The following is a 24,638-nucleotide window of genomic DNA, read 5'->3' as shown; positions in this document are numbered from 1 at the left end:
CATCAATACATGCATTTGGACAAAAGATTGTGATGCATCCATTTTAAATCAATTTGGTTAAGCCAAAGATTAAACACACATATTTTATTTGTTTAGTGTTTACATTAAGCACACAGAACATAATGTGGGACAGTCACTCTACCAGAAACGTTCATTATCTGTCATTGAACTGTTACACAGTGAATATTTCATCCCAAAATGTCTAAAACTGACAGATCTTTGATTTTTTTTAGTTGTTCTGTTGAGGAATAAGTAATTCATTAGGTTCTCAGATATTTCTTTCTTTATTAAAAACACTTTTGAAAATCACAAATCCTGTCATTGTCCTCATTGCCAAATTGGACAGCTTTCATAGACTTGTTATGCTAAAAAAATATTATTTAGAAAAAAGGCTCCCATCAATAGCCAGTTTAAGTTGTTATCATTCATGACAATTGATTAAAAACACGAAATTCTACATACATTTTGCAAATAAATACAATATAACAGCTTAGTATAACATAGTACCTATGTTTTGGTCAGTCCTGTCAAAACTTTGCATTTAAACAATGAGATGTAGGACCTTCACTGTATAAAACTTAAAATAAGGAATGCTGTAAATTAAAACTAAAGGGCAAACAAACCATTGTCCTAAGCATGAAAAAAGAGAGGGTGCAAAAGGAGTGGCATACTCCCTTAATGTATAAAATATAAGAAATAACGACATAGATTTTAAATGATGTGATTTGGATGTGGTGTGCAACAATATGCAGTCAATTTGGTTTTTCATATAAACAATAACCAAAACAGGCTATATGAACGCATGTATTAGGATATTGGCATATGCTGTATTTAGAGGTCCTTGTAAAATAGTTTATGTGGAGTTTGAAATAACAATCTACTGCCAAATAATCAGATCACTTCATCGTGTCGCATAAATTAAGTAATAATGATAACCTTTACTTGTTTTGCATTGATTACATTTCTCATCATACCAGCATTCGAAACACAGTATCATGGCCGGTCAGTGCACACCAACAAAACTGGTGTGCTTTATAACAGTACCATAACTGCACTTCTGGCAGGTTCACTACCGTCAAAAGTGATTGACAATGAGCATACAGTTTAGATTGGTGGTATGGTTCTGGGCAAAACTCCCTCCCCATCCATGCAGCAGTGATAACCCCCATTACAGTAAACAGAACAGAACAAGCAGATTTCATTAGTTCTTATATACATTTAAGTGTAACACATAAGCACAATGTAGTTGAGAAAGAAAACTAATGCAAAAGAGACGCCTAGAATTAGAGGCGTTGGACATCGACTCTTCGTAGCATGACCCAACAACTGAGCTTCTGGAACTGTGGAGCGGATGAGGCCTGCAAAACTTGAAACTTTGGAATAGACACCCGGTCGGTTCGGCAGAGCACAACCAAGTCCAAAACTTACCACTCCTACCTGAATCCATGTCCCGTTGACAGCAGGACAAACTAGAGGGCCCCCAGAGTCCCCCTGTTAGAAATAAAGATTGTTATTTAGACAGCAAGACAGTAATTGACTGTAATAACACTGCACATAGTGATCTGTTGCTACTGAATGATGTGTAAGATCTGATTGCAAACCAGGTTGTAGCACATATATGTTTACTCTCATACCTGACAGGAATCTTTGCCTCCCTCCATATATCCAGCACAGATCATGTCTGATAATATATCCACCCTTTCAGAGTCAGATGCTTGAATCTTGTACATTGACTGACAGGAAGACTGGTCAATAAGAGGCACTTGTACCTCCCGCAGTGCCCCAGCTCCACTGATAGAGACTATTTTGATGAAAGAATGAAGCAAAGCAAATTATGAAACAATCATTGACAAGCACACTTTACAAAAAAAAGTACTATGATACAATGTTTTATGACAACTGGGAGAAAATATTTTTTTCAGCATGTTTCCAGCGGTCGATCAGACAGAACGCATTTCTGCTGTTAGACATCTCTCTTTTCAATTGTTTTCCAAAGTGACATGTGACCAAGTACATACTAGGAATTTGTGCTCTGCATTTATCCCATCCAAGTGCACAGCAGTGAGTAACACACACACCGTAAAGACCCAGAGCAGTGAGCCGCCATTGCTGTGCACCTGGGGAGCATTTGTGGTGCCTTGCTCAAGGGCCTCACCTCATGTGAAGGTGGAGGAGAGTGTGACCATTCACTGCCCCCACCTAAACTGAGGCTCGAACCGGCAACTTTTGGGGATACAATTCCAAGTCTCTAACCAAGATAGGCCACGACTGCATTGTTCCCCACGACTTTCCGTTGACAGGGAGTGTCCTGTGCGCTGCCATTTAGTTTTCATATTGGCAGTCTTGCCTCGAGATTTTAGTGAAAATGAAATGTCAAATCACAAATTGGTAAGGGACCATGCATTGTCAGTTTAAAAATGAAAATAAAATATTTTATTTTTATTTTGGCACAAATTGTGCACGCAGTTGTGAATAATGAAATTGTTTAATGTGGTTTTCATTTACATCGTATACATTTGATTTTTTTATTTGCCAGGATTCGCCTTCAATCGTTAACAGAAGCTAGAGCGCTCGCACTATAATCCTTGGCTGACAAGACAGCTGTTTCTGTGGTTACCTAGCATGAATCAAACAGTCAACCAAAAGAGCAGTGCGGCGCTCCTCGCGATTTCAAACAAAAAAGCGCGTTCTATGTGATCATCCGAAAAAAAAGCTAATCTTCAGAATTTTTTTTGAGAAACACAATTCTACTCTTTCCTCTTGCTTTTGAGCTCATTTTGTTCTCTCACTCAACCTCAATCCAATTTATTGCCTTTTATTTATGTACTTACCCCCCTCCTGGGTGTGACCCCAGCCTGTGACATAGCATAATGTTCCGCTGTCGAACTGGAGGCCTGCGTGAGGCAGACACACAGGCTGGATCCTGTCTGACCAGGTGACCGGAGAACGAAGCAGCACTAAAGCAAAATCTCTGCCCTCCTGTGGGTTGGAGTATCCTTCTGGAACAACCACCCGCTGCACCTGACTGACCATCTCAAACTGGCTATAGCCATTGATCTGATGACGTCCCATGTACAGAATATATGAAGACACTTTGGAAGGGCTGTTGGTAGAACATAGAAAACATCAGCTCCCATGCAACTTTGAATGTTTGGTTTATTCCTGGTCTAAAATGATTGGAATATTGTGACGTTAGATTCTCATTTGGGGATTAATATGAAGTATTCAAGACGGACCAGAACAAAAGTTTATGATTTATAAAAGGATAGAGCAGAATAGAAATTCTGTCATCCTTTATTCACCCTCATGTTGTTTAAACCAGTATTTGACCTGTTTGACCAATATTTTCTTTAGAGTTTTTGGGGTGTACAATCCCTTTAAGGCCATTTTATTCTGGTGACATTCGTTTAAATCATTGCCTTACTTAGGAAAACAGTGTGCAGCAGAGAGAACCCAGTTTCTTGCTATTATGGATCCACCACAAACATGGCCGTTAGCTCCCATCTGAATGTCCACTTGCCAAGGCCATGCCCCTTCAGAAGCTTCCACTCCTCCTACAATGCGTTTCCCCCGGGGTGGCCTGCCACACACTAATGCAAGGTCAGCGATTATTTAGAATGCCCACACAGTAAAGATTTCTCTACACAACACAACTGCCAGAACAAACCTCCAGAGTATTACGACATACACCTACTGTCTATATTGGGAGCAACACAAACATGAGACATAAGGGGTGTTTAAACTGTTACAGGTAAGGTTACGAAATCGTACAAACTAAAAAAGAATTACCTTGAGCCTCACGTGTCAACACACCTGTATTGGAGCAGTTTTGAAGACAGAAAGATGAATTAGGTATGATGGGTTTAATGAGTACATTGAATCATAAGGTAAGATCACATCTAGTTGTTTGTTAGTGCCTCACACACTGATGCCTACCTGTTATAACAAAGAGAATCAGCAGCGTCGAATTTACTGAATCACACATTCCGGTGTTTTCGGCAAAGAATTACCTGAATGTTTAAAGAATAAATTACGTTGTTTGTGCTTGGTTTGACCCTCCCGCTTGAAGAAACTCAAACACTTACGTGGAATGTCAGAGGTCCCAGGTTTATATCCAATGTAAAAATAATCGTGATTGAAAAGAAAAATCAGCAAGCTCCGTTTTAGTTATTCATTTTTTTAAGAGCAACATTTAAACCCCGAAAAAAGCGCGGGCTAGCTTGTTTTTAAAGCGAAGGGACACGTTCTTATATTTACTATATTACTTTAGATAAATCCGAGAACGAACAAAAGAGAAGAGCGCCAAACTAAACCCAAGAAACCGTCGGATGCCACAGTCCCTGATCGCGTCTACCTGCTTGCAGTATCCAATCACAACCCCCCGTTTCAGTCTCCTCCCAAATAATGAACCCGTTGTTCTCAGCATTCTCACCATAGTGGAGGAAAGAAAGAATTCCTGTCTTTCGCGGTGTCCAGTTATATGGAGATTGCTGGTGGACAACAACCAAGTAATTACTCAGAATTTCGTTCGGACAGTTTCTTTTTAATTTGGTGGAACCGTCTCATGAAAGTAATGCATGTATTGTGCCGTATTTATTATGATCTCATTACCATTATTATACATGTAAGATAAAACATTAGATTTTTTATTCTTGAAATGATTTATACACATTTTGCACTCTGTCCTAAAGCAAAACATTGAAATAGATTAGAAAAAATGAAAATAACTGTTGTTTCATAAGTTTACACAAGACCATTCTTTTAAAGACGTCACTTAACCCTGTACCCAATATATACTCTTATACATATGATTCTTATCCATAGACAATGAAGTATCAACTTTCAGTTAAGAGGCAGACAGGTGGTACATGAGAAATGAGTTATTCTATACTGCCTGATGAATAATTTAGCATAACTGTTGCTTTATATCAGTTTTTCATCCTCAAGTACTGAATTATAAGGCGTATGAACTTGTAGGGGAGTCCATGATTAAATATTAAACCACTTTACAAAACACTGATCAACCACAGTACTGCACTGAAGCAATAATTGTATGAACTTAAAGAACGCTCAGAAACAATGTTATGGGTATTATTTTTCCATTTATTTAAAAAAGATAACATATTCAGTACAGTGAGAATTTACATATTTTATCTCTCCCTCTTTGAGAAAGTATTCCAACAGGACATTTGGATATGCTGTGACAAACATTTGGGGTGAAGGAGAAGTCTTACTCTCTTCATTGTTTTGTCATGCATACTCTGACTCATTTTTTGGAGAGCTTTGCCTGCTTGTGTTTAGGTGGTGCCCATTTCAAACAATGTGTGTCCACTGTTAAAATGCAAAAAACAAAATTTAATTACACTTGAAAACACAACACACAACATTAAAACAAGAAACCAAATATTACCTGTTATTGGTGGCTTCTTGTACTGTGCACTTTTGAGATGTTCCTCTACAAGTTTGGGTGTGACACATATGACATGCTGACCTTTCCAGTACTTGACCATGTTCAGAGACTGTAGTGTGCTAATGATGTCACCCTGTGTGATACTGGTCATTTGACTGTGGGCAAAGACATGATTTCTTAGTCAGGTCTATTTATTAAAACCTCAGCTGTACATAGCAAAATACGTAAATATGCATAGATTAGCTTTATTTATTTTGAAGATTGAATTGGTTTACAGATTTATGAGTGCATGTGTAAGAACACAGAGTATTTCTTTACATGAAAATTGTAACCTTTGTATGTTATGTACCTGAGGTCTTTAATAGACAGTGTCCCTCTGAAGTCCCGGAGAATTTCCAACAGTACCCAAGACCAGTAACTCCTATAACTCAGCTTCCCCAAGTCCGATAGAGGCTTCTCTGGAGAGCCCACTGCACTCTCAAGCTTAGATAATTCGTAACCTGACAAGGAACATAAACCAAAAAGAACAATTAGTCATCATTATAAATATGTTTAAGTAATTAGATCAAATGTGATCAACTAAAACAGCGGTACTAGAGGGAAACTTACTGAACGCAATTAGAAATTTTCCATAACCTCTTCGTTGGTATGGAGGCAGAGTGAGAATACAAGCAACGTTGTTTCCATCTGGGGATTCTTTCTCCTGTTCAAGAAAAACGTTGCATTAATAATCAACCCTTACATATTTGTCACAAACCAGACCAAATAAGGACACAATAGGCTTTACCTTGGAGAAGTAACCCACAATGTGTGCTCCCTGTTTGTTGACTTCTGTGAGGATGTAAAAGATGAATGGCTCCACGTCAAAATAAAGTGTTTTATGATCCAGAAAGAGTTTTGCCAGCAAACATAGATTCTGACAGTAGATCTACAGCAAAAAGTAGGACAAAGACATTGACAAAACAGTGAGAGGAAACCTAACATTTACAATAAAGATGGTATGAAATCGGTTTTATAATAAATGACATGGACGAAATTGGTCTCACCTTATGGTCCTTCCCATCCACTTCATATACAGAGATATTGTTTCTGCGGTATATTTCTTTGCCTGGGGGCTGACGCCACTGACACTGCGACTGTAACAGGAGTAGTTGCAGAACAAAGATGCATGAAAAATAAAAGATTCCGAGAAATTGAATACAAACATTGTAAACCTTACTGGTGATGACAGATGATACGGTATCGATAGACATTGTGCAAACTCTAAACCAGAATCACTTGAAAACAGCTGACAGATATAGAACAACAAAACTAATGTCATATAGACAAATGCTTGGAAATACTAAGAAACAAAATGTACCCCCCAAGACATACAGCACCCCCTATGGTTCATTGGCAAGAATAAGCTTGTATAAAACAAAGTCATATTGAGGACTGACCAAGTGGTATCTGAAAGTCTTCTCGTACTTCATATACTTCAGGCAGTATTCACATATCCAAAGCTTGGGCTGTTTTCCATAGTCCTCAGGGAAGGGAGAGAAGTACCACGCATCGATCTCAAAGTTGCCAATTTGGATCTTGTCCACATATTTTACTTTTGTTATCTAAAAATGAAAAAATCATCACATTGAAAATAGACTGACTGATGTGTAATGCTATAAAACAGTTGCTTGGTCCAATTACCATTTCGCTCTTGAAGTTTTAAATGAGCATCAACCAAACAATGCTTATCTTACCGCTTCATGCTCTTTCTCCAGTGCTGCTGTGGTGGGGTCCATCTCTGCATAAGTCTGAAGGAAGAAGGCGTGTTATAAACTTATATGGTTCCTATGAGACTAAATGAGCCCACAGATTACTTACAATAACTAAATATGTAACTCATTAAAGGGATACTCCACCCAAAAATTCTGTCATGAATTACTCACCCTCTAGTGTGTCTATGTATACATTTTTTTGTTCGGTTGAACACAAAGAGAGATATTTTGGAATAATGTTTGCAACCAACAGTTCTGAAGCACTATTGACTGCCATAGTAGGAAAAGAATGTAGTATTTATTTGGTTCTGTTTTACACAAAAGATGATATTTTGAGGAATGTAAGAAAACAAACAGTTCTAGGGCACTTTTGACTACCATTTAACTTTTTACTACGGTTTACAGTTGGTTGCAAATATTATTCCGAAATATCTCTCTCGCACATAGGATACAAACCTTCTGAACATGGTTTATTTCATCATGTTTACGCTTTTGATTTCGGGTGATTTTCCTCTCTGGCTGGTCCCCAAGCTCTCCACCACCCTCCTCAACACTCTTTCTTACGGCATCTTTTACTGTCTTTGTCAGTGCCAAACGAGACTTTCCAACCCACTCATCCAAACGTCTATTGACTGCAAATAATAAAAGAGAGAGGATGCATGTCAATGTATATGGCTATACCAGCTGATACTGTTGGCATGTGCAGTTATGTAATAACACTCACATCCAACATAGTGGACATAAAATTCCTCTCTTCCCTCCTGCTCGTTAAGCCTGGACTGAATAACCTCTGCTGAATCTGGGGATAAAGTAAAAAAAACATAACATACACCAATAAGGTAAGGTACATAGCATTGCTATTGTGTATTGTTATGTGTATATTATACAGCAGCTGGGATAAGACCATCAATAACAAACTGTTATTTATATAATGTTACAAGCCGTGTATGTTATTAACTTACGCCATGTCTTGTCCGCACGCTGACAGAGGTAAGTCTCCCCAATTTCCACCGACACCTCCTGCTCTCTGCCGCAGACATGCGACATTCCATCCCCGGAGCGCGGCGTACTCGAGCCCGCGGCTTCCCTTTCACGATCCGCGGCCTCCATTTCATCTTCCTCCCCGCCGCTGCCGTTTGATGAACATGCCGCTCGTGTTGCCGATTCCATGTGTTCTCGGGCAACTCCGGCATGAAAAGCGTCTACTTCAACATCCATTCGTTCCTCCGAGCCGCAGTTATCGTACGAACTGCTCATGTTTGAGTGACGACTGTTGTTGGACATCGTGGATATGAAAACATTGCGCACCGCGGTTACTCGCGCATGCGCAGTTCGCTGCTGTCTCTGGCCTACCAGCGTCTTTGTTTCACTCGAATAGCCAATGGATAAATTCCCCTTACCCTGAATAAACGTTATGAAAAGTTTTACTTTGTATAATTTGACTGTTAACTATACATTTCATTTGAGAAGTTTCCCTTTTTAACACGATATAGCAGTCTGGTAAACTTTTCCTATCTCACTATAGTTTAAGCAACATTTTAAAAATCTCATGTTTTAAGTCTTAGGTAAAAAAAGCATGTTTTTCAAGATGTGCAGTGAGATTTTCTAACCCAGGATCAAGTATGAACTGTAACTGGTTTCATAAGACAAAACATTTTTGTTATGCAGCATGAATCTAAACAAGACTATTTTCTGTCATCATCTCTAATAACAATGTTGTGCTTATAAAAGACAGTAAAAAAGGCTTAAGTCTGTTAAATGCTTGTGGAGAATTTTATTTTAGATACAGTATTGAAGGTACATCTGGTGTAACTGGGAGGTATGCTTCTTCTGACTGTACCTCCCCTCTTCCACTGTCAGAGCACTCCTTCCTTCCTGAATTCTTTTTCCACTCTCTGATGCAAACCCCTCCCACCTCCTCTGTGTGACCCACCTCCTCTGAGGTGATGACCAGCTCCTCCCTCTCTGTGTCCTCCTCCACGGTGGCCAACACCCCCAAAATTATCCCAGTGATTGGGTCCCTTATAGTTCCTCTCATGCCAGTGTCCGTGATGGCGTCCTGAGCCACAACTACCGAGCTTTACTCCTCTACCCTGATGTCCCCTTTCCTGTTGTCCTTCCTGTAAGATTTTTTGAGAAACATCTTTGGACACATCTCCGAGTTGGCCACTGGAAGTATCCTTTGTAGCAACATTTTTTTCTTCTTCATCAATCAAAGGCTGCTTGAGTTTTGCACGGAGTTCACATGCCTCTCCCTTTGCTGCACTTTGTGATGTGGTGCTTGATGAATTTGAGTTGACACAGTTCATTTTATCAGAAGATTGTGAGGGCTTGCTTATGCGTTCCATCTCTGGTGTAATTATCACATGACGTGCTGAACCGCCTCTTCCACCACCTCTTCCTCTACGACCTCTCCTAAAGTCACCTTGTTGTCTTCTGTTGTGACTGGACTGATGCTGTGATTGACCTGCGGTACGTTGACTTTGAGGCACTTGGGTTACGTTTATAGAATTTGGGAAGGGGAAAGAAAGTGACTGACAAGATTCTGCACCTGGGGCATCTGTACCAGGAGTTTCACAAATATTTTCTGAAACCTTTATAACAAAGAAAATTTCCTAATTTAATATCAATTGAGAACAAATAGTTGTAAATGTTTAATTTAGCATTTACCTCATTAATGTGAATAAGAAACCGATTAGACTCCGCTTCCGGGTCAATAACTCCACCCTTTTCCTTCTGCTGTTCCAGAATCTTTTGGAGTTCTGCCCATTTCTTTTTAAATTCCTCACCAGTGGCCCCATCCTCCTGGTGTGTTTGAAGGAATAATAAATACAATGCTCATGTGTATCCACAGCATGTGACCAGTATACATGCATAGGAGTGTTCAGCTTTCATTCTAGACATGCTGGGCAGCTAACAACAAGTTACACAAAAAAGAGATACTACACACAGGACAATGACGTACTGTTTAAAAATCAACTTGGCACTGAACACAAGAGGGACTTTGTCCACTTGACATTTCCAATAATGATAAAAGTCATGCACAGAACAGTTTATTTAGCCAACACTGTGTCCACAGAAAATGATATAGTATGTCAGGATGTTGTTGTACCTGGGTGAAACTAGGAGCAGGTGAGGACAGGAGGGCATTTAAATCATAGGTAAGAGCCTCACGGCATACAGGGCAAACAACGGTCAACTCCTGTTGATAAAAATAGAAGAAATGAGGAGATTATTTAATTTGTATCTATAAATGTGATTTATTGACATAAAAGACAATATGACAAAACGATAAGAAAACACTGTTAAAGCCACACCTCTTCTTGTGTCATGTCTCTGGTCTTATCCTCCTCCAGCTCTCGCTCGCGGTCCTTCAGCTCCATCTCAGAGTGAGTGATGTAGCGGCCAAGACAGTGAGAGTGGAAATGATGATAGCAGCTGGTTTTAGTGAAGACCTCACCTTCCTATAGTGAGATTAAACCGAGAAAACAAAATTTATCCCAAAATATTTAGTTTCTAGTGAGTTTTTGTAACGTCTTCGTCCGCAGAATGCATTGATAGTACAAACATAACAGATCGGACAGAAGTCCATACATTGGTAGTATTCTCTCTATTGAAATATTAATACCAACCTTAAAGCCATAAAGACAGATAACACAGTTTCCATGGGGAATATTGCTCTCGGTCAGAATCTCTTTGGCTCTCTGCAAGGATGAAAAGGTTTGAAAAACAGAAGTAAACAAAGGGACTGTAGATATACAGTACAGTGAAGAAATCCAAACCTCTATGAGCTGGTAAAGTACAGGAGTCCCCAGGCATGCCTCTGCCTCCATCTGCAAACTCTTCTGTAAACTGGGGATAAGGAGGGGATTAAGTAAAACAGCAGATTTAAAAGTTTTAAAAACAAAGTTTAATAATACTGAATCACCTTAGCAGTATATCATCTGACAGACCACGTGGATTGTGAATGGAGATGCAGGGAGATGAATATGGATACTGGAAATGAAGAACAATAACAGTCAGAAAACTTGGTGTAACAAAGCTGCTCATAGAATAAAGTATAACTAAATGTATTGACCTTATATTAATAATATTTTGCAAAAGTTTGATAAACAAACCTGAGCACACAGATCCATTGTAAGTGTAAGACGGACAAACTGAGAGAGACAGTCTTCTGCAGTGGATGGAAAGAGCACCAGACTGACTATCCACCCTCTATATGGGAAAGATAATAGGATCGTTATTTTGTAGAGGAACATGAAAGTTATGAAACTTGTATAATGTATGAAAAGCTAAAACTGCAACAAATGCTCAAGATTTACCCTTCATCTTTCTGAGTAACACAGAGTTCATCCAAATAAATGGACTGCAGCACTTCAATTTCTGACTGGACACTGCGGTGTGAAAAAACATACGTGTTTTTTTTACACTTGTATTACAGTTAACCTGAAAGGGCCAAAGTCATACATATGAACATTTGTTTACGTACATAGCAAAGCACTCCGAACACCCATGGTTTTAAGTTAGGCCAAAGATTGAACTATTAATTAATTTAGAATAGCTTCCGTTTTTCACGGATTTGTTTAGCCAGGTAAACTGACAATTGGTTACTAGGTAACACAACATTGCATAATACAGTGCGTTAGTTAGTCGATCAGATTTAGACGTGTATCACATTTCTAGAATATCGTTAACAAACACGATTAGACATTCTACTAATTAAAGGCACACAAATACAATATTTTGTTTATATATCATCAACATTTGATTTGTGTATGAGTTCGTAATATGTGTAGAATTCTGTCAGTATTCACAAACAGCAGCTCAATACTTACTCGCTCTCGGCCGCCATGTTTCGGAGTGACGTCATAAGTCTGTCATCGGTCAGCTGACCCAAGGTTACGTTTAAGTTAAAACCGGTGCGCAACGACACGGTTCATGAAAATGGTGTGCAACAGGGTTTGAGATACGTTTTCTCTTGTTTGGTGGGTATATCGGGAATTTCAGCCCAATCAGCAGCAACATGTATATAACCCACACGGTATTAAAGAGACAGCTCGCACAATGGGTCCAAGCAAAGTCGTTTACAAATGTGTCCGCTGCAGTTCGCTATACGCAAAATGTAATTAGCAGTATTCAACACATACAACACGACAATTATTCAAAATAATCACAAAGAATGGCCTTCTCAGTTGCCATAGTTCAACTCTTGCGTCATCACAACAGACTGTTCAAAGGATTACATTTGGCATCGTTTTGTCGGGTCTGAACGAATTGCCCTCTTGTGGCCAGAGCCGTTTAAAAACGGAGTTACGACACTCACATAGACGGCCGTTTGAAGAATGGAATGCGGAAGTAACTCATGTCAAGCTCTGTGTCTCAATCAGCTCCCTTGTTCAGTAGTCAGGGCACTGGCAAGGGAGTCAGCCATTTTAAGGGCTGTCTAATTCGAAAAATCCTTCCAGTGCACTAAGGCTGCCTCTAAATACCCCCACTTGGGGTCTTTGCACTTGACTACGTATTTCCTGTTTTTGGCCCAAGGACTTTAAGTTCCCAAGTGAGCATGTATTATTTCTAACCCTTTGGGACACTTAGCAGGTACAAACATGTAACGTTAATTAATATGGTGTTTCTAATTATGTTATAAGCAGTTTTACAAAATACATAACTTGTATTGTATAAAGCAGCTGTACCCAAAAAACAAAAGCATACACGTTATACCAGGTTCAGATTGCCCGATTTTCAAAGTCATTGTAATTGCTCGTTGCTCATTGCACACAGCAGGATTTTGAGTTGCCGACAGGTGCATATATTTAGCATGCCAAATATTTCACGGCGTCTGCGATGCGTCGCCCACTCTCTGATATCGTTTTTTTTATAATTCACAATGCATGTGTAACGAGATAGGTGGAACGAGAGCCATGAGGGTACTGCCAAGGCCGGTGACTCCAGTAATAATGAGTGTCAGCTCCGGCAGCATAAAAGGGTGAGCGACAGGAGGGTATGACGAGAGGGGACCAGGCCTGGACTTTATGTTGTGTTTTAGTGTGTTTGTATGGCCGGCAGTTGACCGTGAGGGATCTTTGGTGATGCCCTCGCCAGTATAGCGGGCGAAGAGGACGATGAAGAAGAGGATTTTTCCCCCTGCATCTTCTGGACGATGATGAGGAGGAAGAGGATGACCCCATCCTCCCACCGGGTTCATCTTGTCTGCTACCGCTGTGGAATAAGACTTGATGGAAGTCTGCCGTAGAGCCCGGCTAAACGTTCTGCCTTCCCCGGGGAACGTAGTGGCTGCCGACAAAAGCGCTGATCTGCGAGCTAGATACATTATCTGGGTCTCAGGAAGAATTCAGTGCTGTTACTAGCGTTCTCATCAGAGCGCATCACGTCATTCCAGAATTGCATCTCTCTTTTTCTGAACGGGAGATCAATTCCTCTCAGGGTGTGCATGCGGTTACTGGGCCTCATGGCCTCTATGGTAGCAGTAATTCCCCTGGGGCTTTTGAGAATGAGAGAATTTCATGCTGGACAGCGACTGAGTGGTGTTCTAGGGACGATCGGTGCCGTCTCCATCTCTAAGAGAGAAACACATACATTTTCTGTAACTACCGACGGTGTTCTTAGCCCTAAACCGCTTTGTTAATTTCCTTCAGGGATTTCATGTGCTGGTCAGAACGGACCACACACTGGTGGTAGCATACATAAACAGAAAAGGGGGTGTGCTTCACAGTCTAGCACAGAGACTGATTGTGTGGTGCAGCACCCGGTTCTAGTCGTTGAGAGCGACGCACGTACTGGGAATTTTGAACAGAGCGGATTTGTTGTTCAAGGGAAATTCCATTTACCGGGATTGGACAATTCACCCGCAGGTGGCGAGTCAGGTGTCGCAGAGATACGGAAGGGCTGCCGTAGATCTCTTCGCATTGCACGAAAACGTGCCCTCTGTTCTTCCTTCTAATGGACGATGATGCACCGCTAGGTGTGGATGCACTAGCCCACCCATGGCCAATTGCACTGTTGTAGGCATTTGCCCCTCTGAGTCTCATCGGACCGACACTACAGAGAGTGAGGGAATTCAAATATTCTCTTATTCTAATAACACCGTTCTGGGCAGTGAACTTGTGGATAGAGGACATAATGCCACATCTACATGACCAACCCTTGCCTCTTACGTTGCACAGAGACCTCCTCTCTCAGGCGAACGGAGTGATACCGTGCATCCGGAAAAGTATTCACAGCGCTTCACTTTTTCCACATTTTGTCATGTTACAGCCTTATTCCAAAATAGATTCAATTAATAATTTTCCTCAAAATTCTACAAACAATACCCCATAATGATAATGTGAAAGAAGTTTATTTACACTCAAAATTGAGCTGAGGTGCATCCTGTTTCCTCTGATCTTCCTTGAGATGTTTCTACATCTTGATTGGAGTCCACCTGTGGTAAATTCAGTTGATTGGACATGATTTGGAAAGGCACACACCTGTCTAAATAAGGTCTCACAGTTAACAGTGCATGTCAGAGCACAAACCAAGCCATGAATTGGCTGTAGAATGCCGAGACAGGATTGAATCGAGGCACAGATCTGGGGAAGGGTACAGAAGAATTTCTGCAGCATTGAAGGTCCCCATCATCCGCAAATGGAAGAAGTTACAGTGAAGCATGGTGGTGGCAGCATCATGCGGTGGGGATGTTTTTCAGCGGCAGGAACTGGGAGACTAGTCAGGATCAAGGGAAAGATGAATGCAGCAATGTACAGAGACATTCTTGATTAAAACCTGCTCTGGACCTCCGACCGGGGCGAAGGGTCATCTTCCAACAGGACAATGACCCAAAGCACACAGCCAAGATAGCAAAGGAGGACAACTCTGTGAATGTCCTTAATTGGCCCAGCCAGAGCACAGACTCGATCCTGATTGAACATCTCTGGAGAGATGTTAAGGTCTATCTGCAGCGTTTTATTTCTTGAGCTGACAATTTCAAGACCTATTTCATTTCAGCAACATGAAGTACCTCTCAAAGGTCATTTACATGTTTTTTCCCTAGTGTGGGTGCGTATAAAGTGCCACAAGCATATACACATATCTACTCATATATGCTTTATCAATTCAGGGTAATTTATCTTTCACGAGTGCATGATGACTTCAGAGTCAGAACACTCACAGGTTTCAATTCGTAAAGCATATTTGCAATGCAGGAGTGGTCTATATCCAATAGTTTACCGGGGAACCTTTTGGTTTAGTGTGTGTTCAGGGCACTGCACTTTGGTTTTTCAGACATTGGACAGACTTACAATCTTACTTCCTGTCGCGTACACCCGCACTTAAGTGGCAAAGACTGCAAGTGGGAGTATTTGGATGCAGCCAGAAATGTTCATTCCAAAAAACATGTAGCATCGATGCTCTTACGGTCACTTACCGGAAATATCTTGATAAATTCGAAGGCGTTTAACTGAATTTGCAACGCGATATAACTTTTGAAAAGACAAATCCTTATTTAATGTTATGTATAAACAAACGTTGCTAGACTGTCAGGCAACACAATCTACTTAAAAATCAAATGCAATTGAGATCCGACTGGCGTATGACATCAAAGTACCACGAGAACGATCAGAAAAACTATAAAAAGTTTGCTTTCGGATCTTGGTGCGCTGCATACATTTTAACAAGCCTATAGAGAGATGTCAATTTTGCTAGTGGTTGATTTATGCCATCAGTGAATTTTGTAAACGTGCTCAAGCAGTCACATAAATGACAGTGTCCAAATGAGAAGGAAGCAATTGGGTCCTTACCAGTGCCCGGACCCGAATACACAATAGGCCTATACTGATTCACGATCTCGGGAGCAAGGGAACTGATCGAGACACAGCTATGGAGTTATGAAATGTTCCAAGCACTGCACTGAAGCCCATTCATTTCAATGTCAACACCAACGCATTTGCTGCACAGGTGGAGTAATAACGGCATGCGTCTGCATTTTAACAAGTTGACGGACATATTATAGGCCTATTCATAGATATTATATTCATATTACTCCCCAGACAAAGTGCTGCTATAAATGTAGCCAATGTCCTATTCAGAGTAGCCTACACAATCTATTTAGCAAAATGTATGCAATTATAGTTGCTGTGGTCTTCCCGCTAAAATGCATTCAAATAGGTTGACAGCACGGATTTGTTTGGAACTATCAGCGCTCCATGAACCATGTGACCACGCGGCGTCGAGATCACAGTGTTTCTCTTTCGCAACTGTTTTTCATGTGGCTGAAAGGGATACAGCTAGGGCCGGAAGTGATGCAGAATCTACCCATAAAATGACATTACCATAAATAACATTATCTAAGGCCTACACCTACACCTACCCCAACCCTAAACCTAACCTTACAATAAAAAAATTACTTTTGTCAGCGTGACAAAATGTATGCGGTATTGAAGTGCGCATGCCCAGTGGAGGTTGCTGTATCCCTTCCAGCCAACGACGTATTCTGAGGCGGTTGACTTCATGCAGCGCTGCGCAGATGGATCGGCGTATGACATTCACGTGAATTGAACCATCAATCATTTAAAGTACATTTATATTTCAACGAACAACACGACGATTCAACTCGACAATATAGGCACCAACACAATTTAAACAAACAGCTCACTTTTTTATTTAGTTAAGATAAATCCATGAAAAAACAAGCAGTGCGAAATCAAGTAACGTAGGTCGAAGTGTTATGTAAGATGACATGCCATTGAGTTCACGCAACAGCATATTCACAAATGCTTAGATATAAACATTGTGGTGCTTGCGATTAAAAATAATTTTATTGCTATTTTAATTTTTGCATACAGTATTGACATATCCATCACAGTAACACTAACACATTAGAACAGTTCATACATGTCTTTCTCGGACCAGACTTTTGATGCCAGTGTTTTTTAAGCAAGTTAATTCCCCTCTTGTAAAAAAAGTGTTTAAAACAGCGAAGTTCGGCACTTAATAGGTTATTTTCTATTCTTGTCTTTATGTCCATATTAAGATAAAAATGTCTTTGTTGCAAAGCGAAGGTGGTGTTCGATTTGTCCCTCTTTCCACACGTGTGAAGAATTTTGCTCTAACAGCATTTCTTGCCTTTCTTTCTCCTGTCTCTGTCCCTGTGGGAATTGATATGGACTGTGTCCTTTTCTCTCTCCCTTTCTCGCTCTGCTCGACTCTGGCTCTTTTTCTTCGTCCGGAGGACCATGTTGGTGAAAGCCATGAACATCTACAAAGAGAATAGAATGTAAGACATGTTGCACAAATGTGTGTCGAAGTGTCAGATTTATGATAAAAATGTTCTACCAAAAGATAAATAGGAAATACAATTCTTTAGACAAAAAATAGGAAATACAAAATACACCACTGACAACACAAAAAATATGTCTGTATTTACATCTGCAAGACATTTTTGGGATAGTTTCCTCATCTGCAATACTTCTGACATCTGCTGTCATATGTCATGTAAGATGTATCTGATTTAGAATGCATGTAAACTGTGCTTTCTAAAATGTTTTTACACAACAGATGTTTACCCTCAGATCTTTAGCAGACATCTTACAGATCTCAATTTAGAATGAAAGTCCTCACCTCTTCTACATTGATATTCTCTTTAGCACTTGTCTCAAACATCCTCACATTAACTGACTCCGCAAAGCGCTGAGCATCTTGTGTGTCCACAAGCTTTTTAGAAGGATCATCATTCTTGTTTCCCACTAAAATCAAATCACAGTGATCAAATTTATATTTTCTATTTGTTTTAATACTACAGTCAATTGATGATTATATCTTTTATATTACAATACATTCATGGTGGAACTAAAGTAGACAGAAGTGAAAGAAGATGGGTTACTAAAATGAATTCATATTTCCTTTAATCTCAAAGTTGTTTACAAAGTCAGAAACAAACCAACCTAAAATTTTAGAGACATTGTCACAGTTCTGCGAGATCTCGTTTAACCATCTTTTCACATTGACAAATGATTCAGGGTTTGTGACATCATAAACAATGATGACACCATGTGTGTTTCTGTAATACCTAGAAAGCCCAACAGAGACGACAATGAACAAGTGAAGGACAGATAGATAAAAATCATAACAATAAGAATCATCAAACATACATGACAAATGTTATTCATAGTTCATGAACAGGGAGTTTGACTTACGTAGAGGTGATGGTTCTGAACCTTTCCTGCCCTGCAGTGTCCCAGATCTGGAGTTTAACTCTTTCTCCATCAATCTCTACAGTTCGAATCTTAAAGTCAACTCCAATAGTGGTTATATAACTGCCTATAAAGTACACAAGAGCATGAATGTTTACTCGGTTACGAAATCTTGAATATCTTCAAGCCAACATACACTCTCACTGTGTCTTGAATCGGTTTTGTATGCGAGAACAGCAAATTAGGTCATGAATTCACAGCCCCCCTAACTCATTCGTTCTCTCACACAATGACAAACACACATAAACACACTCAGTGCCAAACAGACTCACCAGAGAATGAGTTGTCTGCAAATCGTAGAAGCAAACTGCTTTTCCCTACATCTGTAAGAAGTCAAAGTAGCATTTGTTAAACAGTCGGTTTGTTAAAGAGAATGTTTTAATGTATCAATGTATCATAGTAATTATATTATTGACATGGTTTTAAAAAGCTGTGACAATGAAATAACACCATAATAAATAATAAGTGTAATCGCATGATGTGACTAACAACATATTAGATTGTCCATATGCGGACATACAATTTAATCTGTTCATTGGTGACAATGGTCTAAACTAAAGTTAAAAAAACAATTGGAATTCATGACCCACATTTCTATAGAAACCAATGCCACTAGACACACAGTTTGTATTAAAGACCACAACATATTGAAGAATGCCGTTATGTTTCATATCACAATTAAATGAAAAAGATGGAGAACATACAAAACTGATTATGGAGTTCTGTTACCAAGTAACCAGGCATAAAAGGTTTGGTAGAAGCATAGTTTACCCCAAAATAAAATATTCTGTCATTGTTTACCCACCCTCGTCATTTCAAATCGGTTGGAAATAACAACAGGGTGCGTAAACAATGACAGAATTTTCACTTTAAACTGATCTCTGGCATACTGTTCTAGATATTTTAACATGCAATCAACGCGGTTTTAATTTAACCCAACATTCTAACACATGGCAACGGCACACTCAGAAATGGACTAGATGTCCTCATAGTAGTTTCATTTCAGTTTTCCATTTTTCTGGTCAACGTACAATTGCACAATAGTCTTTCAGTAACTGTACTAAAACTAATTTGAGAGCATTCACATGAATAAACAGGGTGCTAGAGATCTAAACTGGCTTAATTAAACATGTTAACTTGGAAAGAAGTTAAATGATAGACATGAAACCAACATAGTTAGTTAACAAACATATGAGAACCACAGAGATACTGACTGGAGTCACCAATGATGAGCAGCTTGAAGAGATGATTGTAGTCTTTTCCTGCCATTCTTCTGATCAGTTCTCAACTCCTCAAAGTCACTCGTTAAAGATCTTAAAGTGCCAGGATGTTCAGCGCGGAAGGTTTTGGGTGAAATACCGCAAGCATCATATGATTGTTTTATCCAACCTTGAAATAAATCATCAGCACCGATTGTTCCTTAAAACCAACTCACAATTCTGCCAGCTGACTGCAATGCATTGTCATCTATCGATTCCAGCTGCTTTTTGGATTTCATTGACAGGGCATTTTCTGCGATACATTTGATCCCCCAGTGCAATAAAACAAGTTCATATAAAACACTATTTAAATTTCAAATTATATTTGTATTGCTTTTGTCCACATTGGGAAACTGTAGTTACAAGCTATGCGAATTTATTCTGCTGACTCGCCCTCCAGTTCAAACAGATTACCACATAGCTAAAGTTTAATATCAAATAACACTACAGAAACAGCCGATTTGTGAGGGCACAGGAACAAAGTCATCTGGAGAACAGGGCAGATTGTTTGAGATGAGTCTCTAAATCTTGATTTCTCTGATACGTAGATTGCATCTCGGTCACTGTAATCCCATTCTGCTGGTTATACCAAAACATCCAGGCACTGGGGGTTTCCTTCACTTTGTCACTCCATGTGACTGTGGAATTGCAGGTTGCCTCAGTCAGTACCCTTGGTAAAAGTCCTATAGCCTAAAAAAAAGCAAGAGGCAGGTATTACTTCTGAATCAGTTCAAATTTAGACACACACCCTTCTAGCCTGAACAACAGCTGCACCACTAAATGTAGCTGCTCTTAAACACATATGACACCATCTCCCTGTAGTTATATCAAACATGTATCATTGAGGGAGAGCGGTATATATGTACACAGTGGACAACAGTGGGCGAAACAATTCAAGCAAACCTATCAAACCGAACAAACTAGCTGCTGAGTCAAGACAACGCTACAGATTAGGTAAACTGCCAAACATTTTCCATAAAAACAGGAAGGGGCGTGTTTTTCCTGAACTGCTTTTGCTAGTAGAGCAGAGGTTTCTCAGAAATATTAAAACACGTTCATCGTGTTAAATGGCCTAGTTTACATCATTGACCGCTATAGACCCGTGTATGTAAACACATTATAGACAGAAAGTTGAAGTGAAAATGACACACCTAGCCTCAGGTCCGCTTATCGGTCACAGATTTTCCGGCGACAACACAACTGTCTGTCTGAACTGGATCAACATTAAACAAGTGTCAGCAGCTAGAAAAGGCTTGAAAACTAAATGCAACATTAAAAGGAAAATAGTAATAAAGAACAGCAGTTTCTAAGGCAGATCGGTAAATGCATAAATGCTTTATAGGACGAAACTGATGACTTACATTTTGAAGTATCATTTCGAAACTCACATAAAGCGATTCAACAGGACACACCTGTAAAAACAAGCTTTCTACTAAAGCTCAAGTTGACCTTATCGTCTTGATCAAGTTGACGAGTTCCGTCTTTAACATCTAGCTTTATGAAAACGTAATTTCGCCGTTGTTTTGAGACTCAGCTAGGCTAGCTAACGTTCCTTAACTAGCCGCAGATGCCCTACCACATGATCGCGGGATAATCAGATCAAACTCGGAGGTATAGAAGAGCTCACCGAGGACACATCATATGTTCCAGACGCTCGTGGAAAACACGAAAGACTCGGCGGAAGTCCCTCCTGGGCTAGTCAGTCAGTCCTGCTGTAGTATCCAGTGTTAAGGGGAAGTTCGTACAGTGTCCAGCGGCCGCAAGGATCAGATCCGCCCATCGGAGGCCGCCGCACCTGAATGTTGAGTCACTCTCATCCTCATCATGTGTCCGAGTTTGTCTCCTCCTCCTCCTCCTCCCTCATACCAATACTGGATTCCCGTTGCTATCTCTGCTTGTCTGTTTCACCTTTGACTATGACTTTTCACCACATATTTCTGTCTCTCAAAACCTAGCGAGCCATTTTAGATAATCAGAGCTATATCAAAGTAGCCTATTTTAATGCCGTCTAGCCAGGCAAGTGACAAGGTTTTGATCTGAAGTGAAAAACATAGACGCACAGTAAAATATGCCAACGTATTCAAAATAGTTTATTATAAAAATGCATTGTTCAATTGTATTGTTGAAAAAAACATGACTTGGGATTGGCATTGGCCAATGAAGGCTGGATTCAATTTATTAAAACATAATTCTTTTAGAGAGATACTGTTCAGAACGACAGAGAAAAAGCTCTGTAACTGAAGTTGGTAAAAACATCAATTTGGTGACTGCTGCCCCCTACTGTCATAACCTGAAAAATAAATAAATGGGTGAATATTACAAACATGAAATTTTCACTATACCAGCAAATAATACTAAGTAAAGGTATAGCAATAAACGATATAAAGTATAGTTTGATATAACTATCATTATATGCACCTACCCTGTGTTCAGTGTTTTTAAGATTGAGGGCCAGTGTGTTGAGTGATGAAGGAGTGCAGGGAATCTGAGCTTTAACTGATCCTCCATGTAAACAGTGAGACACATTTGGCCCCTCACCTACTGCAAAAATCTGAAAACAAACAAAACTACAGTTACTATACATATATTAAATCAAATAAGCACCATGTTTTGTTTAATTAAGTTAAACTGCAAATTTTACCAGGTCCTGGTAATACACAGCTTCCCTTTGACAGCCAGGCAATGGGAAGACTGATGTAGGAGACATAGACCGAAGGTGCCACAAAGAGAGAGAAGGCCCTCCGCCACATAGCTAAGAAGGAAACAGATAACAGCTTTATAACAATAGGGGCACTATGCCATTACAACCTAACACACACATAGGGGCATTCCAGAGCAGATTATGCAGATTGTAAGTAAATAATTTAAAAAACAATCATGTCAAAACACATGCCAAGTCAAACATTCAAACAATTCCTCTGTCTCTGCAGACCAATCAAAAATAAGAATTCCAATTTACCATCCAATCAGAATCTGTGGCGAGACAGCTAATCCACTTCCCAAACTGTGGGCGTGCACATTCCTGACACACCATTCCAGAATGAGCGTCAAAGCAAGAACGAGTAGGAGAGTGGCATTAATGCATTGTTTTAGCTTTTTTATTATATCCAACCATCATAAGTAATGCATCTTACCTCATATTTGAAAACTTCAATACAGTGAACTGGCCGATTTATCCGACTGTCTAAAGGAGGGGTTTATAATCATTAGAATATTTTTCATTTAATTTTCTCTAAAGGAAATAGGAGAAGTAGAAATAACAAATGACTGTTGCGTAATTTACTGACCCCATATCCTAACAGCACCATCCTCTCCTCCAGAGAGTATCTCCCCTTCCCTCTCTCTAAAGCATAGGCAGTGAATGTAGTCAGTGTGACCCTTTAGTACTGACTGAGAATAATGCGGAAAAGGTTATTAGTGGGATTTTACTGTGTTCTAATGTAATGTAAAAAAGTTAACTGAGGTTAACCTTAAAGATGCCAGTCTCCATGTCCATGATGTGAATATTATTGTCACCCCCTCCAACTATTAAACTGTTGTCCTGTAAAAAGTAATAGGCATTAAAGTGACAAAACTGTGCGATACAGAAATACATACAAATATATAATGATATCTACGAATCTAGGAACACAAACCTCTTTATGTGTTTATAAAAAATAGGTTCACCACAAACCTTTGTATTAATGATCATTGCATTAATCTCTGGAATTTCAAGACTAGTCCTGTTAGGAACGATAGAGTTTACATTCGGTTAGTATACACAGTAATGACGGTCAAAAACAAATGAAACAATTCTTATCTTCTGTTCGTTCCATCAGAATGTACATGCAAGTCAGAATGATCAAATTATAGACAATCTCTCACTCATAATTAGGTTTCCTTGTCCAGGTGGCTTTGGTACTCTGTGGGAAAATATATGCAAGATGTATTTTGGTGTCTACAGTATTAATATGGAGAAAAAGACAGAAGATGCTGTTTGAATTTCCCCCAGCCTAATAAACATTTATTTAAGAACTGACTATTCACCTTTTTAATGAGCTCCGCCCAACTCCAGGCCCTTATTTCTCCATTCCCAGTACTCAAGAGATGAGTGTCAGTGGAAAGAAGAGAAAACACTGGACCATCATGGGCTAAGAGAGAAAGGTAAATGTCATAATTGTTCATGTCAATATTGATGTTTTGAATTCAGAAATAAAAGAAATGCGTTTATAAGCTTGTTTTTACTAGACTATCCATGAAGTTAAAAAAATTCCGTAATCAAGTCCAAATTATTTGTTAGAAATGTGTCTAACCAGTAAAGTTAAGGATAGGCTTCCGGCTCTCCTCTGATGTATCTGGACTCAGTGCTGCCGATAAACTGCGAATACGATTAAAGTTCTTCAAACATCACTTCTATCTATACCAGCTATTTATAAATATGCAAGAAACATTAAAGGATGTTTTTACAAGCACCACTTAAACAGCTATGATAGAATACGATAGTATGTGCTGTCTGTATGTTTAGTTTGCTGCCTCACCTAAACACTGCGATCTCTCCATAGTTATTACCCGCTGCAAGGAACCTACCGCAGGGAGAGAAACTCTGCGAGAACACGGACATATGCAGGAGCTAGAAAAAGATAACCGTATATGTAAACGTAAATGTGAGATCATCTGAACAAAGCACAAGTCAAGAGTAGGTATTATGTGGACGAGTGTCTACAGATTTTCTCGTTAAATTATTTAATAGTGTGTGCTTGCAAATATTTGGTGCAAAATGTATCTGTTACCTCAACTGGACCCATCTTTTCTCAGTTGACAACACCGATCAACCTTAATATAAACAATAAGAGAATTTTCAATGCAAAGCCTTTCCGTGTTACTTGCGCTGCCAATTCAAACTCCGTCGCGTAAATATGACGCAATACGCGTTTCTTCTATACTGGCGCTTGAGATTCACCGTGGTTTGCGGTTTCTGACAAAACACGAT

General features: G+C 39.6%; 5 protein-coding genes across 11 annotated transcripts; all 5 read right to left on the bottom strand.

The window, feature by feature from the left end:
* Positions 1 to 71: 71 nt before the first annotated feature.
* On the bottom strand, positions 72 to 4,403 carry LOC306894804 (serine protease 33). The gene is made up of 7 exons (XM_079457617.1): positions 4,086 to 4,403; positions 3,937 to 4,010; positions 3,790 to 3,813; positions 3,425 to 3,590; positions 2,832 to 3,103; positions 1,635 to 1,801; positions 72 to 1,491 (listed from the first exon to the last, which is right to left on the bottom strand). The coding sequence occupies exons 2-7, from the start codon at positions 3,983 to 3,985 to the stop codon at positions 1,219 to 1,221; spliced, it is 951 nt and encodes a 316-aa protein (XP_079313743.1). The 5' UTR covers positions 3,986 to 4,010; positions 4,086 to 4,403; the 3' UTR covers positions 72 to 1,218.
* kat8 (K(lysine) acetyltransferase 8) lies at positions 4,182 to 8,518 on the bottom strand. 2 transcript variants are annotated; one of them, XM_079457616.1, is made up of 11 exons: positions 8,127 to 8,518; positions 7,889 to 7,963; positions 7,621 to 7,796; positions 7,147 to 7,200; positions 6,850 to 7,014; positions 6,457 to 6,546; positions 6,198 to 6,338; positions 6,020 to 6,113; positions 5,760 to 5,910; positions 5,411 to 5,565; positions 5,085 to 5,331 (listed from the first exon to the last, which is right to left on the bottom strand). In XM_079457616.1, exons 1-11 carry the CDS (start codon positions 8,446 to 8,448, stop codon positions 5,267 to 5,269), a joined length of 1,488 nt encoding a protein of 495 aa, XP_079313742.1. In that variant the 5' UTR covers positions 8,449 to 8,518; the 3' UTR covers positions 5,085 to 5,266. The 2 variants fall into 2 exon arrangements, with proteins under 2 accessions (XP_079313741.1, XP_079313742.1); XM_079457615.1 differs by having other exon boundaries at positions 4,182 to 5,565; positions 8,127 to 8,485.
* Positions 8,519 to 8,737: 219 nt separating this feature from the next.
* On the bottom strand, positions 8,738 to 12,417 carry rnf25 (ring finger protein 25). Of its 2 annotated transcripts, none has more exons than XM_079457613.1 (10): positions 12,000 to 12,417; positions 11,487 to 11,558; positions 11,283 to 11,379; positions 11,093 to 11,160; positions 10,947 to 11,016; positions 10,797 to 10,868; positions 10,482 to 10,628; positions 10,277 to 10,366; positions 9,835 to 9,969; positions 8,738 to 9,758 (listed from the first exon to the last, which is right to left on the bottom strand). In XM_079457613.1, exons 1-10 carry the CDS (start codon positions 12,032 to 12,034, stop codon positions 9,021 to 9,023), a joined length of 1,524 nt encoding a protein of 507 aa, XP_079313739.1. In that variant the 5' UTR covers positions 12,035 to 12,417; the 3' UTR covers positions 8,738 to 9,020. The 2 variants fall into 2 exon arrangements, with proteins under 2 accessions (XP_079313739.1, XP_079313740.1); XM_079457614.1 differs by having other exon boundaries at positions 8,912 to 9,758; positions 11,487 to 11,610; positions 12,000 to 12,380.
* Positions 12,418 to 16,670: 4,253 nt separating this feature from the next.
* LOC306894398 (ras-related protein Rab-35) lies at positions 16,671 to 21,587 on the bottom strand. 5 transcript variants are annotated; one of them, XM_079456917.1, is made up of 9 exons: positions 21,297 to 21,370; positions 20,821 to 20,882; positions 19,846 to 20,359; positions 19,625 to 19,723; positions 18,683 to 18,733; positions 18,354 to 18,477; positions 18,102 to 18,226; positions 17,779 to 17,903; positions 16,799 to 17,416 (listed from the first exon to the last, which is right to left on the bottom strand). In XM_079456917.1, the coding sequence occupies exons 4-9, from the start codon at positions 19,677 to 19,679 to the stop codon at positions 17,267 to 17,269; spliced, it is 630 nt and encodes a 209-aa protein (XP_079313043.1). In that variant the 5' UTR covers positions 19,680 to 19,723; positions 19,846 to 20,359; positions 20,821 to 20,882; positions 21,297 to 21,370; the 3' UTR covers positions 16,799 to 17,266. The 5 variants fall into 5 exon arrangements, with proteins under 5 accessions (XP_079313040.1, XP_079313039.1, XP_079313043.1 ...); XM_079456914.1 differs by having other exon boundaries at positions 16,671 to 17,416; positions 19,625 to 20,359; positions 21,031 to 21,443; XM_079456916.1 differs by lacking the exon at positions 20,821 to 20,882 and having other exon boundaries at positions 21,297 to 21,470.
* Positions 21,588 to 21,636: 49 nt separating this feature from the next.
* On the bottom strand, positions 21,637 to 24,635 carry thoc6 (THO complex 6). The gene is made up of 13 exons (XM_079456228.1): positions 24,439 to 24,635; positions 24,187 to 24,278; positions 23,962 to 24,026; positions 23,696 to 23,799; positions 23,534 to 23,571; positions 23,343 to 23,391; positions 23,139 to 23,210; positions 22,957 to 23,059; positions 22,804 to 22,853; positions 22,629 to 22,691; positions 22,311 to 22,421; positions 22,092 to 22,220; positions 21,637 to 21,959 (listed from the first exon to the last, which is right to left on the bottom strand). Exons 1-13 carry the CDS (start codon positions 24,451 to 24,453, stop codon positions 21,879 to 21,881), a joined length of 972 nt encoding a protein of 323 aa, XP_079312354.1. The 5' UTR covers positions 24,454 to 24,635; the 3' UTR covers positions 21,637 to 21,878.
* Positions 24,636 to 24,638: the final 3 nt, after the last annotated feature.

The sequence above is a fragment of the Barbatula barbatula genome (assembly GCF_947034865.1).
Source record: "Barbatula barbatula genome assembly, chromosome: 5".
Lineage (NCBI taxonomy): Eukaryota > Metazoa > Chordata > Actinopteri > Cypriniformes > Nemacheilidae > Barbatula > Barbatula barbatula.
Note: the sequence above shows the minus strand (reverse complement) of the source record. Positions and strands in the feature narration are given on the sequence as shown.

Excerpts from the sequence above, each read along its gene's own strand:
- LOC306894804 (XM_079457617.1), bottom strand. The coding sequence starts at position 3,985 with ATGTGTGATTCAGTAAATTCGACGCTGCTGATTCTCTTTGTTATAACA. Across the intron at positions 3,814-3,936 it reads GATTCTCTTTGTTATAACAG|GTGTGTTGACACGTGAGGCT; the intron begins GTAGGCATCAGT and ends GCTCCAATACAG. Across the intron at positions 3,104-3,424 it reads GCTGCACACTGTTTTCCTAA|CCCTTCCAAAGTGTCTTCAT; the intron begins GTAAGGCAATGA and ends TTCTACCAACAG.
- kat8 (XM_079457615.1), bottom strand. The coding sequence starts at position 8,448 with ATGTCCAACAACAGTCGTCACTCAAACATGAGCAGTTCGTACGATAAC. Across the intron at positions 7,964-8,126 it reads GCGTGCGGACAAGACATGGC|ATTCAGCAGAGGTTATTCAG; the intron begins GTAAGTTAATAA and ends CTTTATCCCCAG. Across the intron at positions 7,201-7,620 it reads AAATAAACCATGTTCAGAAG|ACTTATGCAGAGATGGACCC; the intron begins GTTTGTATCCTA and ends TTCTTCCTTCAG.
- rnf25 (XM_079457613.1), bottom strand. The coding sequence starts at position 12,034 with ATGACGTCACTCCGAAACATGGCGGCCGAGAGCGA. Across the intron at positions 11,380-11,486 it reads GTTACTCAGAAAGATGAAGG|AGGGTGGATAGTCAGTCTGG; the intron begins GTAAATCTTGAG and ends TTTCCCATATAG. Across the intron at positions 9,759-9,834 it reads TTCTTATTCACATTAATGAG|GTTTCAGAAAATATTTGTGA; the intron begins GTAAATGCTAAA and ends TTTGTTATAAAG.
- LOC306894398 (XM_079456913.1), bottom strand. The coding sequence starts at position 19,679 with ATGGCAGGAAAAGACTACAATCATCTCTTCAAGCTGCTCATCATTGGT. Across the intron at positions 18,478-18,682 it reads TGCAGACAACTCATTCTCTG|GCAGTTATATAACCACTATT; the intron begins GTGAGTCTGTTT and ends TGTACTTTATAG. Across the intron at positions 17,417-17,778 it reads AGAATATCAATGTAGAAGAG|ATGTTCATGGCTTTCACCAA; the intron begins GTGAGGACTTTC and ends TTCTCTTTGTAG.
- thoc6 (XM_079456228.1), bottom strand. Across the intron at positions 23,572-23,695 it reads GGGCGGAGCTCATTAAAAAG|AGTACCAAAGCCACCTGGAC; the intron begins GTGAATAGTCAG and ends ATTTTCCCACAG. Across the intron at positions 23,211-23,342 it reads CAATGATCATTAATACAAAG|GACAACAGTTTAATAGTTGG; the intron begins GTTTGTGGTGAA and ends TACTTTTTACAG.